Source organism: Cavia porcellus, unplaced genomic scaffold (genome assembly GCF_034190915.1).
Source record: "Cavia porcellus strain 051 isolate PalLab524CR breed Dunkin Hartley unplaced genomic scaffold, mCavPor4.1 scaffold_5, whole genome shotgun sequence".
Taxonomy (NCBI): Eukaryota; Metazoa; Chordata; class Mammalia; order Rodentia; family Caviidae; genus Cavia; species Cavia porcellus.
The window spans coordinates 66964919-66982081 of NW_026947488.1; the positions used below are offsets into that span (position 1 = coordinate 66964919).

The window sequence follows — 17163 nt, forward strand, 5'->3', positions numbered from 1 at the left end:
TTTTAGCCCCCAAGAGGAGGAAGAGGACTAAATGACACAGCAGTATCACAGGATAATTTCTATTAAACCATACAATTATTATGAATGAACTGAAATATTCAATGAAGAATGGACTAACAATGCAAATCAAATGAAGAAAGATATCTCATTGCTTATAAAGGTGGAATTATTGAAATTATTCTCTACATAGACAAATCCTAAGCAAAAATTTTGCACTCATACTTACCTTTCTGAAAAATCAGATTCTATAAATTCTCTAGCCCGTTTTCTATCACTAAAAAGACAAAAAGATAGCATAAACATAACACATAAACACAACTGTATTTCATGAATATTATAACTTGTCTAATTCTACACTGAACAAAACAAACAAACAATAGGCACATAATATAAAGACTTCATTTTGTCACTAGACAAGACATGACCACACAATAACCATTAAATTGGAGGGAGCTCAATCAATACTGAGGGAAGAAAACATTACAGTTTTATAAATGAGACTTTACGGACCTCTTCTGTCTCATGTGGGTATCTATACATGCATGTATATGTATTAATATGAATGTGAATTGAAGTCTCAGGACTAGGGCCTGCAATTTAGCTTAGCAGCATAAGTGCCTGCTTGGCACATGGAAGGTTGAGAGTTCAATCCCTGGTACCAAAAAAAAAAAAAAGTCTAAGAACTGTTGTCTTATTAATTCACTTACTCTTGAAGCAAAGAGAGTCTTACTCAACCAAAATTTAGCATTTGCTAACACACACACACACACACAACAGGATCCCCAGTGCAGTGCATTACCATGTAAATAACTTCTAAAGTGACAAAGGAGGTCTCGAGTCATTTATCATAATCTTTCTTTCTTTTTTTTCCTTCCTTTCCTTTTTTCTTTTCTTTCCTTCAGTCTTTCTTTCTTTCTTTCTTTCTCTCTCTCTCTCTCTCTCTCTCTCTCTCTCTCTCTTTCTAACAGAAGGATGGGGTGCTAAAATGCTAAGGAATAGAAAAAGACTAGCAAGGGTATCTTACAGACAAAGATGAAACATGTAGGGTTTGCCACTAAAAATAGCAAAGGAGTGACACAGAAGGGATAGTGATTTTATTGCCAAGTGTTGCAAAGAATCAAGGGAAAAGTTAATGAAAACTTTAATACATTTGGCCTATTTTTTCTAGTTCCTTTTCTGTTAAGGAAGGAAGAGCTGATAAGGAAATTTTCAGAATAAACATTTTACAACTCATTTCTTATGTGTTAAAACAATATAAAATACAGTTTTTCTCTCTAAAGCAGTTAAAAGTTGTAATCATAGGAAACAGTCCGATTCAGTTTTAAAAAGCTGAAAGACTCTGTTATAAGTCATTGTACTATTTTTCTGTGTAAGAGTGGATATAGCCAGGCATGGTGACAAATGCCTGTAATTCTAGCACTCTGGAAGGCTGAGGCAGGAGTCCAAATTGTAGCCCCGCCTGGGTAACTTAACAAGACCCTACGTCAAATGGCTGGGGATATAGTTCAGTGTGGATGCCTTGGGTTCAATTCTCAACACCACAGTGGGCAGGTGTTACACTAGAGATAATTTATGTCTCAGGCATAAAGTAAAATAGGCAATTTTAAAGGAAAAACATTAGTTTTTAAGAACTAGGCTGAAATAAAAAGAGATAACACGACAATACAGAAAATAGGTCAGAATTTTGTTTAAGGTTTTGAATATAGACATTTTTCACGTTCTTACCTGGGAACCCAGCCAGCCGCTTCTGTGATATGTGTCTGAGTGACCATCGCTGGTGCAGGAGTGTATGGGCTCCCGATCAGAACACTTCCTGAACTGGTGAGTCTCTGTGGTGTGCTTATAATCTGCAGAATGAGGAACAAGACGATTTAGTAAGAATTGGTAAGAATTTACTAGGTGTTGCTGATTGTTAATCAACATACAAGGAAACCTTACTGTCCGAAAAGCATTTGCTGTCATTCACCCAAAATGTGATAAAAATATAAGCAGTACCTTTGATTTACTTATATTCTAGGATTTTTTTGATGGGGCTTGAGCCACAGTCTCCCTATGTAACCCAGTGGTTGACTTCAAACTTTTGATCTCTCTCCCTCAGCCTCTTGAGCACTGGGATTACAATCAAACACCATCATGAGAGCTCTAATATATCAGGATCACAAAGCACAAGTGTCCTGAATATTGACATGAGGCCACAATGCAGGTACCAGCAATTGAGTAACAATCTGGATACAAATGCATAGCAATTAAATGGGCAGCTAACAATGTCTTAAACCAGGAAAATGAAAAGCTTTCAAATTAAGGGAACAAACTACATGCCTACAACCCCAACTATTCAGGTGGCTGAGGCAGAAAGATTTTGAGTTTGAAGGCAACTGAGGGAGACATTTTCTCAAAAATAAACAGACTAGATAGGACTGGATATTTAGTTCACTAGTACAGGGCTTACGCAGCATGTATGAGGGCTGAGTTCAATATCAACACCATAGGAAAAATAAAAAGGAAACGGGACAGTAAAACTTAGAACCAGAGTAACAGCAAATCAGAACTTTGAAATAATTATAACTAATGAATTGTAAATAATGTGATAAACATTTTTGTATGATCTTGACTTTTACTTCTATTTCTAAGTAGAAATTAATGGAAACAAGACTATTTTAATTTTTAAAAAGGCTCTTTATGTTACCAAATTTCTTTCCAAGTATTTTATTTTTCACTGATGAAAAGAATATGGTTTTTTCCAAAGATATTTATAAAAATATAAAAATCAGCCTTAGTAACTGCTTTAAAAGTATTAAAAATACTTTTAAAGTATTTTAATATTTTAATATTAATTTTAAAAATACTTTTAAAGTATTTAAAAATATCAGCCTTAGTAACTGCTTTAAAAGTATTTTTGCAAAAAATAAATAAGTACATAAAGGTTATGCCCAGGGAATAGAGGTGTTAATGGAAAAAGATCAATGCTATGTGGATAACTGATGAAGCCGCTCCTGGGTATGTAAGGGTTTTCTCTATGTAGTTGTGAAAATTCTCATGATAGTAAAATTTTAAGTCCATAATAAGAAGCCAAAAGTAAACTTCTCTTTCTCTCTTTCTATTGTTTTGCCTTTTTGAGGCAGGGTGTCACTGTGCAGCTCAGGCTGGCCTTTAACTCATTTTGTAACCAAGGCTGGCCTCAAACTCACAGTGATTCTCCTGCCTCAGCCTCCAGAGTACTGGGATTAGAGGTGTCACCACTTTTGGCCCTATAATTGTTATGTAAATCTTAAATAATTCTAGGGGCTGAGGATTTAGCTCAGCGGCACATGCGCCTGCCTTGCAAGTTTAGTTGAGAGTTCAATTCCAGGTACTGATTAAAAAAAATTCTATTTTTATTGACTCATACAAGTTGAAATGCTAATTTTTATCTTCCTGATCAGCTGAAATCCATTCTGTATCTGAAAGTGATTAAGTTAGTTGCTAACTTGCACCATAAAACACCAAAGAGGAGTCAAAAATATTCCAAATTGTTCAACTGCAATCAAAGATTTGGAGTCAAGGGGTTGGGGATTTAGCTCAGCTGCATAAGCACCTGCCTTGCAAGCAGGCAGTTGTGAGTTCGATTCCTGGTACCGATAAAAAGGAAAAAGACAAAAAAAAAAAAAAAAGATTAAGAGTCAAACAATTTGAACTGTAAAAACAGTTCAGAGTTAGTTTACTGGAGTTGTCAACATTTATTATTTACTAAATTACTTCAAAAACGTCAGTTGGTTTCTGTGTTACACCACATTAGGAGTAGGGAACTATGAGTACTTATGAATATGTTGGAGATAATTTTAATGAGTTAATTCTGTAATTAGAAAAATCAAAACAAGGGGCTGGAGATTTAGCTCAGTGGCATAAGCACCTGCCTTGCAAGCAGGCGGTCATGAGTTTGATCCTTGGTACCGATAAAAAAAAGAAAAATCAAAACAAAAGATAATGCTAACAGATGTCTTGAGAATTCTGATACCTGCAATATGCCAACTGCATATTTCTCGTGAGGTAAGCTTACCTTGCGAGAAAGCATAAAGCTAGCAATGTGTTTGTATTTTTCATCATATTCTGCCTTGTATCCTTTTTTGTGCATGTAACAAAGTTTCACCATGCTGGACTCAAACTCATGATGATCCTCCTGCCTCAGTCTTCCAAGTGCTGGTATTACAAACACCACGCCCAGCTACTTGTACTGTAAGAATTCTGTATGTTGATACCTTCTACTTGCCACACTTCTTGACTTCCCCCATTTCAATATGAGATATAGTATCTGAAGGTACAGGAAAGTGCCTTGCTCAGTTATGGCCCTTATAGGGTTTAGCACATTATAGGGGACACTCAGGAAAAGCACATTCATTTACTGAACTGAGACAAAGGACTCAACTTTTTAATTGATGAGGGGAACTTTCTTGGTTGGCTGACACAGCAGAAAATGTTATGGAAAATGTAGTAAGCAAATGTAAAGTGCACAGTGCTCCCCAATTCCTTCAATGCATTTCAAAACATTCTCTATAGTGCTGGCTCTAGGTATGGACAGTGTAGGAAAGAAAATCTGAGTATCTGATTAGTTTCTTGTCTGTTCCTAATGAGATTTTCCACCACGCTATTTTAAGCTTTCCAACACACCTCTGAAACAGACCATATAACTTGTGCACTATTATTGCCAAGGCCTGTTTTTCTCCATTATTAGTGGCCTATACTCTTGATTTTACTTGATTTAAAGCGCTTCATGGAGAAAAAAAAAAAAAAGAGGACGACGGAAAACAGGACAAACAGAAAAACTAGCTATCTGCATTGAGGCTGACTTTCAAAATGAATTGCTGTGGTCCAGTTAACCTTTAATTCTTTGTCTTACTGTCACTCTGTCAGGTGATATTCCTTGTTGATCTGAGTGATTAATAACACTGACTCTTTTTTCTTAGCATGGTACACAGTAATTCCTCAAGAAACTAAACTGATGCTTGATTTAAACAGGAAACACAAATTCAAAAGTGCATGTGAATTTCTTGAGTATAATTATGACGGCCTGAAGAAACAAAGAAGGCACACTGGTGATGCGTATCTTCTCAGCTACTCCTGAGAGGCTAAGGGAGAGGAAGGTGGCTGAGTCCAGAAGTTCAAGGCCAGCCTGGGCAACACTGCCTCAAAATTCAGTCTTTGGAGAACCTGGAAGAATACTAGTTTAGAAACATGGTTTATATTATCATGAAACCTAATTTTGAAATTCCAAATGAAAATTGGAGGGATGGGGCTGGGGATTTAGCTCAGCGGCATAAGCGCTTGCCTTGCAAGCAGTCGGTCATGAGTTCGATCCCTGGTACCGATAAAAACCGAAAAAGACCAAAAAAAAAGAAAAAAGAAAAAAAGAAAATTGGAGGTAAAAAACATACTTTTGTAACTTTGAGATTCTCTTCCCACCCGCAAAACTTCAGAAACCCTAATTTAAATGTAAACATTTGGTTCTCTAAACCATCCATTGTTAAGTTATGAAAATCTTATAGAAGTTGAATGGCATTCTGAAGATTTTTCTGCTCTCAATCAAAATATTTTATGTACTACTGCCATCTACAGTTAGAACTAAGTCTGGAGCGTAAGTGTTGTGAAGGTTAAAAAGGAAAATAATTTTAAAGTATTATATTAAACAATTCTGTTAGCCAAATTTTGGTTTTAATTAAAAGTCGCTTTTATATTCTAAAATATGAAAGCCATGATTTTATTTCACATATAAGATAAACATCCTATATGATAATCTGTAAGCAAAGAGCTAAGCACTTCAAATAAGTTGCTGCCCAACGAGTTTCTGTAACTACTGAAAATGTTTTTCATGGTGTCTTAAAATTCCTATCTACCCGTAAGATATGACTTCCAAGAGACACAAAGTTAAAAGAACAAGTAGAGAAAGAAGAGCCCAAGGAACAGATGAGTGAGCTTTTATCTAAGTATTCTGTAATTCAACAAAAAAATGTTAAAAAGCAATGCAGAGGAAGGTGTGGGGTTGCATGCCTGCAATCCCAGCACTCTGGAGGCTGAGACAGGAGGAGGATTGGAGACTTTAAGGCCGGCCTGCACTACACAGCGGAGATTATGTCTCAAAAAATCAAACAAAGGCATGAGAGAAGACAACCAAGAAACAGTTCTAACTGGGTTTCTTAGGCCATTCAGAAGGTTATAATGAAATCTAAGACTAGATAATTTATAGACAGCATAAACTTATTGTTCACGGTTCCAGAGAATGAGAAGTGTGATGTAAACATCAGCAGACTTCTTCACTTTCAAAAGAGCACCTTCCTCTAAGGGCGGATGGGGCTGGGTTCCCATTGACCTCTTTTATAAGGACCCTCACCCCATTTATTCCCTCAGGACTTAATCACTTCCCTTAAGGCCTCACTTTCACTTAGCATCCCACAGTGGGGGTGAGGCTTCAACATTAATTTTGGAGACACATTTCAGACCACAGCATTTCACTCCAAACCATGCCCCCAAATTCATGTCTATCACACATGCAAAATATATTCATTTCATCCCAATAGCTCTACAAATTCTGTAAAGTACTAAAAATCCTGATTTGCCCCAGCAACTCAAAGGGTCAAATCACATTCAAATCAGATATGGGTGAGACTCAAAAGTGCCATTTATCCTGGAGCAAAATAACCTCAGGCTATGTAAGCCTGTGACTCAAAATGCTTCCAAAGTACAAAGGTGAGATAAACAGAGGGCAGGCATTCTCATTCCAAAAGAGAGAAATTAAAAAGAAGAATAACAACAATAGGTCTTGATCAAGCAGGAAACTCAATGGAGCAGACATTAAACTCAGGGCTTAAGAGTAATTTTCTTTGACCTGATTCCCTGTTACTGGACACAAGAGAATGGGTTGGACCCTCAAGGTGCCCCAGGGTTCCATCCCAGGTTTAGGTCACATGTAGAGGTATATGTAGAGTCTCATACTTGTGGCTCTGGAGTCTGAGGCTTTCAGGCAGATTCACCCCTAGCTCCCCTAGGTTGAAGCCGTGAGGTGAGTGAGGGCTCTTCTACAGTGGCTGCACCTCCGCAGCAATTCTCTGCTAGGGCCTTGGGGCTTTGCAAAAGAGTCCTTGAAATGAAGCCGGAGGCAGAAGCAGCCAGACCCCGGAGCTAGGCAGCAGCCACTGCTAAGGCTTAGCACACACCCTCTTTAGGACTAACTCCTGAGGTTGTACCCCACATGGGCCCACCACACGAACACACAGAATGGCTGAGGGCTGTGAAACAATCTGGCAGGCAGACTGTTTTTTCTTCTGATACTGGGGACTGAATCTACAGCCTTTTCATTGAGCTTCTTTTGAGACAGGGTCTTGCTATGTTACTAAACTGCTCAGGATGGGCTCAAACTCATGATCTTTCTGTCTCAGCCTCCAGAGTGCTGGGATTACGTCACCACATGCTGCTGGTGAGCAAAGACTTTAGGTAGCGACTGCTGGAAGCCTTACCTGTTTTGTGTGAGAGGCAATACAATCACTGAGATGCCTCCCAGGTTTCTACGGGCTCCTACCCACTCATAATAAACTACCTCTGGTGTCTCTCCAGAAGAGCATTCCATTCTTTAAAACTTAACCAGGCTGAGAATTTTCCAAATCTTTTAAGTTCTGCTTCCCTTCTAATTATAAATTCCATTTATGATTCTCTTTCTCTCTCTCCTCAAATTTTCTTATGAGTCAAGAGAAACAGTGCCCTGCCTTTAGCACTTTACTTAGGATTTCTTCTACCCAATGTGTTATTTGATTGCCCCTGAGTTCTTTCTTCCACAAAACACTAGGAAGTGAACACAGTTTAGCAAAGTCCTTCGCTACTTTGCAGCAGGGGTGCCCTTTCCTTCAGTTTCCAGTAACACACTCCTCATTTTTATCTGGAAAGGCCTTTACAGTTCATAAGTCTTCCCTGAGGCAACCACTAAAAAGACTGAAATTGTCTCCACAGCTCTTTTCAGCCCTTGCCAGAACTGCCCTTTAAGGCCCATTCATGGGCAACACAGATGGGCAGCTGCTAGCCTATGCCCAGGACGGGGTTCTGAAGCCGTTCCACACTTGCAGGGGTTTGTCAGAGCAGCACCCCACCACTCAGGTTAAACCTGTCTTTGTCCACTGTAATGAAACACTAACAGGTAATCCCATTCCAGAGTGCAGAGTGAGTCCCCAGGACTTAACCACTTCCCGAAGGCTCTGCCTCCTTCCCTCTTACTCCCACAGTGGGGATTAGGCTTTGACAAGAATTCTGAAGGGGACACATTCGGGTGGGGTTTATAACAATCAGGATCCTGCCCATGAATTCAGAACTAAACAAAGCACCTCAGAAGTATGGAGACAAATTAAGGTCTTGTGTGGCCCTGTTTAAGGGAGAACCCCAAATCTCCTTCCTCTTGCTCCTCCAACCTGAGGTTTATAGTAAGTGAGTTAGTAGTACACATGATTCTCATCACTGCCAGAACTAAACTGTTTAAGGGCTTTGCATGCACATTTGTTCAAATTGACAAGGGAAGAAAAGTCATGCTTCCAAAAGAGGAATTTAAATTTGAGTCATAAGTTCAACTAAAATACCAATAAAAATATCTTCTCAAAATAGGAGTACTGTAAAGGCCAGACTCAAGAAAATCTATGTTTAATTTCGGGGCTTAAAAATTATATCTTGAGGCCATGCATGATGGCACACACCTGTAATTCCAGCACTCAGGAAGGCTGAGGCAGGAGGATTGCTGTGAGTCCAAGGTCAACGTGGGTTACATACATTGCAAGTTCAAGATGAGACTGAACTGTACAGACTCCATCTCAAAAACCCAAAACAAAAACAAAAAAATTCAGAGTGGCACAAGCACCTGCCTGGCAAGCACACGGTTGTGAGTTTAATTTCTGGTACCAGTCAATCAGTTATCTTTGGATATTTATATATTTATATAAACTTTTATATATTATATAAACTTTTATTTATATAAACTTTAGTCAGGTTGTCTTATCCATTCACACTTTCAGTGGGTCGGCAGGGGCAAATGTTTAGCAAATATTTGAAAATATACCCTGAGCTATCTTAAATGGGGATGTTTGTCTGAGCTTCCAAACTTTGGTCTCTGTGAGGTTGGAGCTAGATTACATTCCTCACATACTTAACAGTAAATTGTTTTATCGTTAGCTTGAATTCTACAGGTAATTAACAGTCCTCAACTGACCAAGAAAAATGTCATGTCTAGAATGTCATAAAGACGTCCTGAAACCATTAAATTTGTTTAAAAATATTTATCATCTAAATAACTTTGTAATTAAAATGTACTCCACAATACTGTACTTTCTGGGAAAAATTCATTCTTATGGCTCTTAGATGAACAGATGTAAACATTGATAGTATTATTATTATTATTATTATTTTTTACCGGTACCAGGGATCGAACTCACGACCATCCACTTGCAAGGCAGGCGCTTATGCAGCTGAGCTAAATCCCAGGCCCTGACAGCCCTTCTTTAAATGTCGAAGCTCTTTTGTAAGCAGTGGGGAGGTTATTTAAATTAGGTATAGTCTTAGAGCAGCTGAATTCAAGTTCATTTATAAATAAAATTTTCTTTCCCCCTTTTTTTCCTTCCTTCTTTCTGCCAGCTCTCCCTCTGTGCCCCCTATTTGTGGCCTTTCAGTGATCTATACACCCAGCCCTTTTTTCATTCTGAGATAGGATCTCACTAAATCACTGAATTGCCCAGGCTGAGAGGATATGCAATTTTCCTGCCTCTGCCTCCCACAGCACTGGAATTACAGGTGTGTCGCACTATGATTTATAAATAAGACTTATGAAAGTACTATCTACTTTAAGCTCTAGCAAAATTAATGAATGCCTTCAGAGAAACACAACTATTCCTTCCCCATTATTTCTATTGATAAAGATGAATTAATGTATTGTTTTTCCTCCAACTGTTCTCTAATGGAAAGATTTTTCCAATTAATAGTTTCAGCTACAGAATGAACTCCAGGAAGGTCAGGGATATAGCTCAATTGCACAGTGTCTGCCTGGCAAGCATTAGGTTGTGAGTTCAATTTCTGGTTGAAAAAAAAAGAATAAACTATAGTTGATATATTTATTTTATATGAGACTATATTTTAGAGAAGAAAAAAGTTACAAGAAGGAAAAAGGAAGCCAGGCATGGTGACACATGTGTGCAATCCCAGCACTCAGGAGGCTAAGACAGAAGGATTGTGAGTTTGAGTCCAGCTGGGCTATATAACAAGATCCTGTCTCAAAACAACACCAGCCCTGCAAGAGAGAAAAGATATAAAGCATAATACATTTAAATCAATTTGAATAACTTAAACCAAGAGAGGCCTTATATAAGGAGCAAAAACTAGTAAACACAAAGAACCCACAGATTCAAATATGTAAAAAAAAATTTTTTTTTGTCTTTTTCATTTTTATCGGTACCAGGGATCGAACTCACGACTGCCTGCTTACAAGGCAGGCGCTTATGCCGCTGAGCTAAATCCCCAGCCCCTCAAATATGTAAAAATTAAACACCAAAGAGCACAATCTCTTTTTCTTAACACTTTGATTGGCTACACTCAGATAAAAACAAAATGTTTTTTAAATCAGCTGTACCTAAGCACAGTTTTAGTTCTAAGATTTGATAATTTTCTTACCATTTGGGGTCCAACATTCACATTTATTGGTCCTAAGGTTTTCGGTAAAATCTTTGTTGGTGAGTTGGTGCTGGAAACTGGAAATGCAACAAGTGAAATATTACCTGAAACGATATTAAAACAGTTAGTGTTCTGCAACAGCAAGCCCACCTGCCTTCATGAACCCTGGTGGTCCTAACCCCTTTTGCTTAAAGTAGTTTACAAGTACCTAAAAGTAACATTATAAACTAGAAGACTTATTGAAAATCCATTCAGACTGCTTTGCTGTAGCAGATATGATTACTTCTGTTGACTAACTAATCTTACTTTATAAGACATACATTAAAAAATAATTCCAGTTTATTTCACAATTACTAATTGGACTTTTAGTTGGATTTTTAGCGGAAAAATATTTAGAGAACACATAATGGAAATCATAGTTTATATGAAGAGCTGAGAAATAAGATTTTTTTTTTGAGATGGGGTCTTATTATGCTGTGTACACTGGCCTCAAATTCACAATTTTCCTAAATAGCTGGCATTACAGACATGCTACTAACCCTACTAGAGAAATTTAATACATTTAAACAACTGAAACCAAGAGAAGCCTCATAAGGACACAAAAACATTAATATTATATATCAAGAATTCGTATGTCATAGAACTAAAAAGAAAAAGCATGAAGTATAATGTGAAAAGAAAAAATCTTCAAATTTACCATGTAAAAAAAAATATTTTTTTTTGTCTGTTTGAGACAGGGTCTCTCTGTGCAGTTCAGGCTGGCCTTGAGCTCACTTTGTAGCCCAGGCTGGTCTCGAACTTGTAATGATCCTCCTGCCTCAGCCTCCCAAGTGCTGGGATTACAGGTGTGAGCCACCACGCCTGGCTTACCATGTAAAATTTTAATACTAAAAGTTCATATATTTTTAAAGTATCAATCTGATAGGGTTTATTTATTTATTTGGTACTGGGGATGGAACTGACGACCTGGAGCTCGTCAGGCAGGTATTTAGGCCACTGAGCTAAATCCCAAGCCTCAATCTGGTTAAGTTTTAAACTTTTATAACAGTAAAGAAAAAACATGATGCTAACTAGGTGGTGCTAAAGCATGGGATCCATACAGTGTTTTCAAATGATTTCTTTTTCTACTTTTGTTCTTTTTCAGAGAGAGGGCTTCCCTATGCAGTTCAGGCTGGCCTTGAACTCACAGTGCTCCTCCTGCCTCAGCCTCTAGGATTACAGGCATGTGCCACCACACCTGGTTTCTACACTTTTGGTTTTTTCTTACTGTTCCAATCTCCCATGAATGTCATTTTTAAAAAATTTAATTTTACTGGTACATTGTAGATACACATAATTATCACATTCATCATAGAGAACTGTGTCTGTACATGACATTTTTTTTCTTTTTCATTTTCATTGGTACCAGGGATCTAACTCACGACTGCACACTTGCAAGGCAGACACTTATGCCGCTGAGCTAAAACCCCAGCCCTTGTACATGACATATTTTGATTCTTTTTTCCCCAATCTATTCCCTTCCCTTCAACTCATTGATCCTTATTTACAAAAGCTTTGTTTCCATTCCTTTCTTTAAGCTTCTTCTTCTTCTTTTTTTTTTTTTGGTACAGGTAATCAAAATTGATACCTGGTGATTGCCAGGCAGGCACTTATGCCACTGAGCTAAATCTGCGGCCCTTTTTCTTTTTTTTTGGTCAAGCCTTTTTTTTTGCCCCCTACCAGGGATTGAACTCACGACTGCGTGCTTGCAAAGGCAGGGGGGCTTATGCCGCTGAGCTAAATCTCCAGCCTCAAGGCTCTTTTTAAAACGTTCCCTTTCTTGCTTTCCTTCTCCCTCCTCCCATTTGAACATTTTCTTCCTATTTCCCAATATCTGTCATTTTGATCCTTATTTACTCTTTCAGCTTTTCACACCAGAGACACAATGTATACACTCTTTAAAATGGGGTAGAGTGATACTAAGAAATTCACCCCAAAGTAATTACTTTTCACACCACACTAATACCAGCCAGTGAACTCCTCTAGACAAACTTCAGCTTATAGAAGAGATCAACGTAACAAGGAGATCACATACGATATATGTGAAAGAAAGTCAAAGCTGAAACACTGTGGGAAAGCAGTATTGAAGAACCAGACTAGCAAGACATCCGCTTCCCAATCTGCGTCCTCAAATGGCCATGCTCCTTTGGCTTCCAAACCAAAGTGTGCCCACAACTCCTGAATTTCCTTCTCTTGCTTTTTTGCCACGCTTACCTCATAACTGTCAGCAGATACGCTCATCACCCACAGTAAGGAAATTAGGCCATCAGGCAAAATTACTGCTTAACCTGTGAATTTATTTGCACCCTCATTGACTTTAGTTATTTCTCTCTGAATGGGAAGTCCCTCATTCTCATTTAAATGACTTCTTTCAACTCTGCTATGGGATTTATGGCTCCTAAGGGATCTGGCCCATCAGTAATCCACTACAGGACTGTCTTCTGAATTTTCAACTAGTCCTCCGGCTCATTCCCTTTACTCTCCCTGCCAATTTGGCGTTGTGGATCATTTCCCTCAAATTCCATGTTAAAACAGAATTACCCTTCTCAGGTCTGCTCAGTGCAGCCTCCAACCTGCTTCTCCCCCAGGGATCACTATTAGTATGTACATAACTGTATACGCGCATCTTTTCAGTGACCACTCCAGAAACAGTTTTCCTATGACTGGCACATCCTGCTTCTAACAGCCTTCCTTACTCAGCTTCCTTCATGCTGCCAGCATCTGTTTAGTTTGGATCTGAATGGTACCTGGTTTGAATATACGGATCCCCCCACTCAGTGGTTCCCGACATGGCTCACACTGTGGTGCAGTGCAATCACCAGGGAATAATAGCACACAGTAGCAGGGCCTGAGTGGGAGGTGAGGCTGGGCATGAGATTAATGTTCTCCAGATGGTTCCAATGTGTAGTCAGGGTAAACACCACTACTAGAACCGGATGTCCTAGCTCTAATCAATTTTTCTAGCTATTCCACATACATGTAACAAACAAGTCCTTTAACTGGCAAAACTATTCTAGACACTCAACGCCTTTGAAGAGTCCACACTTACACCTCGAGTCTCTTAGAATCTTAAAAAATGACAGGCAAGTTCCAGTTGAGGATCTCAACTCTGCTTCCCCTGCCAGCTTGACCTTCAGCCACTTTCTTCAGCATTCTGCTTTCAAACCAACCGGATTAAATACTTTGTAATCCCACCAAGGCCCCAGTTCAACCATCTGCTTTGCCACACACCTTTCCCTCTGTTGGGAAAATTCTACTCTTCTAGACCAACTCCTCTCTATTAGCGCTTCAAAATGGATGCACAAGTGTTCTGTAGTGCATGCAGGGCAATGCTGGATGCTCCATGGATGCTCGAGGCCCTCAATACAAAATGGCATAGCATTTGCATTTATCTTCCTGTATGTATTTATTTTGAAACAGGGTCTCAATATTGTATCCGAGGCTAGCCTCAGATTCGAAGCAATCCTCTTGCCTCAGACTCACAAATGCTGGGAGATTATAGGTTTATGCAACCATGCTTGGCTTTAAAATTTATTATCTTTTTGAGACAGTGTCTTGCTATATACTCAAGCAGGCCTTGAACTCCCAGCAATCTTGCCATAGCCTCCTGAGCACTGGAATTACAGGTATATGCCACCATGGCCAGTTCCGCATGTATCTCAAATCATCTATGTATAAATGTAATCCCCAATACACAATAAATGCCATGTAAATATGTGCTATACTGTATTGTTTAGAGAATAATGAAAAAAAAGACTGTACATGTTCTACATAAACACAAATTTTCAATGGGTGGTTCATTGGTCCTGGGTACTCAGAGGGCAGACTATTTCACACCATTTTTTCAGTGACTGTTACATGCTAGTCTGTTCCATATATAGGTAATATGATTGAAAATACAGCAAGTGTTTAAATTTTTTAAACCTTTATTACAGGAAAAGATATTGCTATTAACGCCTCTCAAAACACTTCCCCTCTCACTTCTACGCACTTATCCCATTGCCTGCCACTTTCTGAAGTAGCTTTGGAAGTCCTTTTTTGTGAGTATCTTTAGTTGCACAATGGCAATGTCCTCAATTAACTCAAACTGTTCACCTTTCCTTGTCATTGTGACTATGGGGAACAGGCAGAAGTTTCACGGTGCCAGAGACAGAGCAAGGTGCACAGGAACGTACTGTACAAGCCTGTCTTTCTGTTCGATGGCACTTGACAGCAACATTAACCATTTTTTTTTTTAGCCCACCTTGTTAAGACAGGAAAGAAGACTTCCAGGACTGCTTCGGAAAGAGGCCAGACAGAGAGAGGGCACTTCTGTAGATGGGAAGAGGACCAAGAGATAGCGGGAAGGGGAGAGGGAAAGGAAGGGAAGGGGAGGTAAAAAGAAGATACGTTATGAATGTGGACCAACTCTCTGATGACTGTAATCATGACATACTATAAACATGTACTAATAAAAACTTAAAATTAAAAAAAGTGGCAAGAACAGTGGGTATGTCTGAAGTAGGGAGTATTCTTTTGTTTTTTTTGTCTTTTTCCTTTTTATCGGTACCGGGGATCGAACTCACGACTACCTGCTTGCAAGGCAGGCGCTTATGCCGCTGAGCTAAATCCCCAGCCCCAGTAGGGAGTATTTTTAAAAGAATTTATGATATCTGGTTGTCTTGTTGTAAAGTGCTGTGTTGCTTGCATTGTTTTTTCTGTCCTCTTAAACATTAAAAAAAAAAAAAGAATTTATGGCAGTGGGTCTTGTACCATAACAAATTTTAAACCTTTTAAACATTCATCTTATCTTTTGATCACTCTACTGTATACACATACCCCAAATTTCATTACTGCCTCAAACAACAATGTGAAGCAGAGTTTACACTGAAGGACCTGAGGCTGAATGAAATGGAATAATCCGCAAAGCTCCCATAGCTAGTGCAGGGCAGCGTTCCAGATCAAAGCCTCTGCTACGCTGTCACCCTCCCCTCAAGAGCCGGCCCAGCACGCGTGGACCAGGTCCTGGACATCATCCCTCTTGGCTTCTCACAAAACTTATTTGTAGAAAACACTCAGTTCACAAAATTATGTGCAGTGCTACTGTAAGAGGGACATGTCTCTCAGCTTCGTATTCCTGCACCTAGTTTAGTCCCTTGTATAAAACAGGTGCACTAAACCATAAAAACTATTTCAGCTGCACAGACTGCAGTTACTACCTAGTTGTTAGTGGTAATTAGTTGGTAGTTATTTGAGGTTATTACCTATTTGGATGGCAAACATCCTGTAATACTCCCTAAATGACATCCTTAGTTATTTTTTTTCTATAGGAATCATACTGAGCTTGAGATAAATTTAAAAACCAGGTTCTTTATTTTTGAAACATAATGATATCAAATAAAATTTCCCTATCTTCTAACTGTACAAGAGATTTCTTTTTACATAAAATGTGTATCTTATTAGGTGCTGAAGATTAGGGGTATTGTATGATCAGAACTTCCCAAGTACAGTTATTTACCCAGGGAAGAATTCACTGAAGTGGAGAATAATAATCTGTGATTCTAGGGTGTGAACAACATCCATGGAATTGGTAGATTTGAACATCGGAGTAACAAACTCAATTTCAGACAGAATCTACATAAGGAAGAAAACAGCCTTGAAACATTGCTCTCAGCTGCCAGTTTTTTAAAAATGGCCTTACTACTAACAAATATTTATGATGAGATTACTTCTGTGACACTTCAGTAGAAGCAAAAGCAAAAACTTGAAAAGGAGTGAAGCAAAAAAAACCACAAAAAAATATAGTCAAGGTTAGGGAACAAATCCGAGACACTAAACTTTTAGCCAAAATTTTTAAAAAGCACAACATCCATAACTGAACAAGAAAAGCACTAACTCAGGTAACACCAAAAGCACTCAGAGGAAACAATAAATTTAACAGACTGATTCTAAAATATATGTGGAAGAATGAAAAAATGGGGAAGAAAAGAACTTTAGCCTACTAGAATTCAAAATTACTACAAAGCTTTAGTATTAAAGTAATGTAATATTAACAAAGAAGCACATAAAGACATTCACAAGGCAGAAATTAATGTCTAGTGCCAGGCATGGTGCCCCATGCCTGTAATCTCAGCACTCTGGAAGCTAAAGCAGGAGGATCGCTGCAAGTTTGAAGCTAGCCTGGGCTACAAAGTGAGTTTGAGGTCAGTCTGAACTGCATAACAAGACCCTGTCAAAACCCCTCCCCGCAAAAGCCAACCCATTTCCCCCCAAAAGAACCCAAAACAACAACAACAAAACAAAAATTGAAATCTATTCAGGGATGGGGGTGTAATACATATATAATTTCAGCTCTGGGAAGGCTGATGCAGGAGGATCAGCATGTGTTTAAGGCAAGCTTGAATATATAGCCAGCCCCTGTCATAATACTCTCCGCAAAGATATTAAAATGTAGAAATAACTTCATTTATATATGAACATTTT

General features: G+C 38.6%; 1 protein-coding gene across 18 annotated transcripts in view; it reads right to left on the reverse strand.

The window, feature by feature from the left end:
* The window catches only part of Tfdp2 (transcription factor Dp-2), a 195197-nt gene that overhangs the window by 44638 nt on the left and 133396 nt on the right, over positions 1-17163 (reverse strand). For 11 of the 18 annotated variants that reach the window (XM_003476523.4, XM_063249100.1, XM_063249098.1 and 8 more), the window contains 3 exons: positions 10663-10766; positions 1726-1847; positions 227-274 (listed from right to left, as the gene is read on the reverse strand). In XM_003476523.4, coding sequence (XP_003476571.3) covers positions 227-274; positions 1726-1847; positions 10663-10766 — 274 coding nt within the window. Of the gene's footprint in view, positions 1-226; positions 275-1725; positions 1848-10662; positions 10767-14944; positions 15013-17163 lie in introns of all 18 variants that reach the window. The other 7 variants (XM_063249104.1, XM_063249107.1, XM_063249105.1 and 4 more) reach the window with 2 other exon arrangements.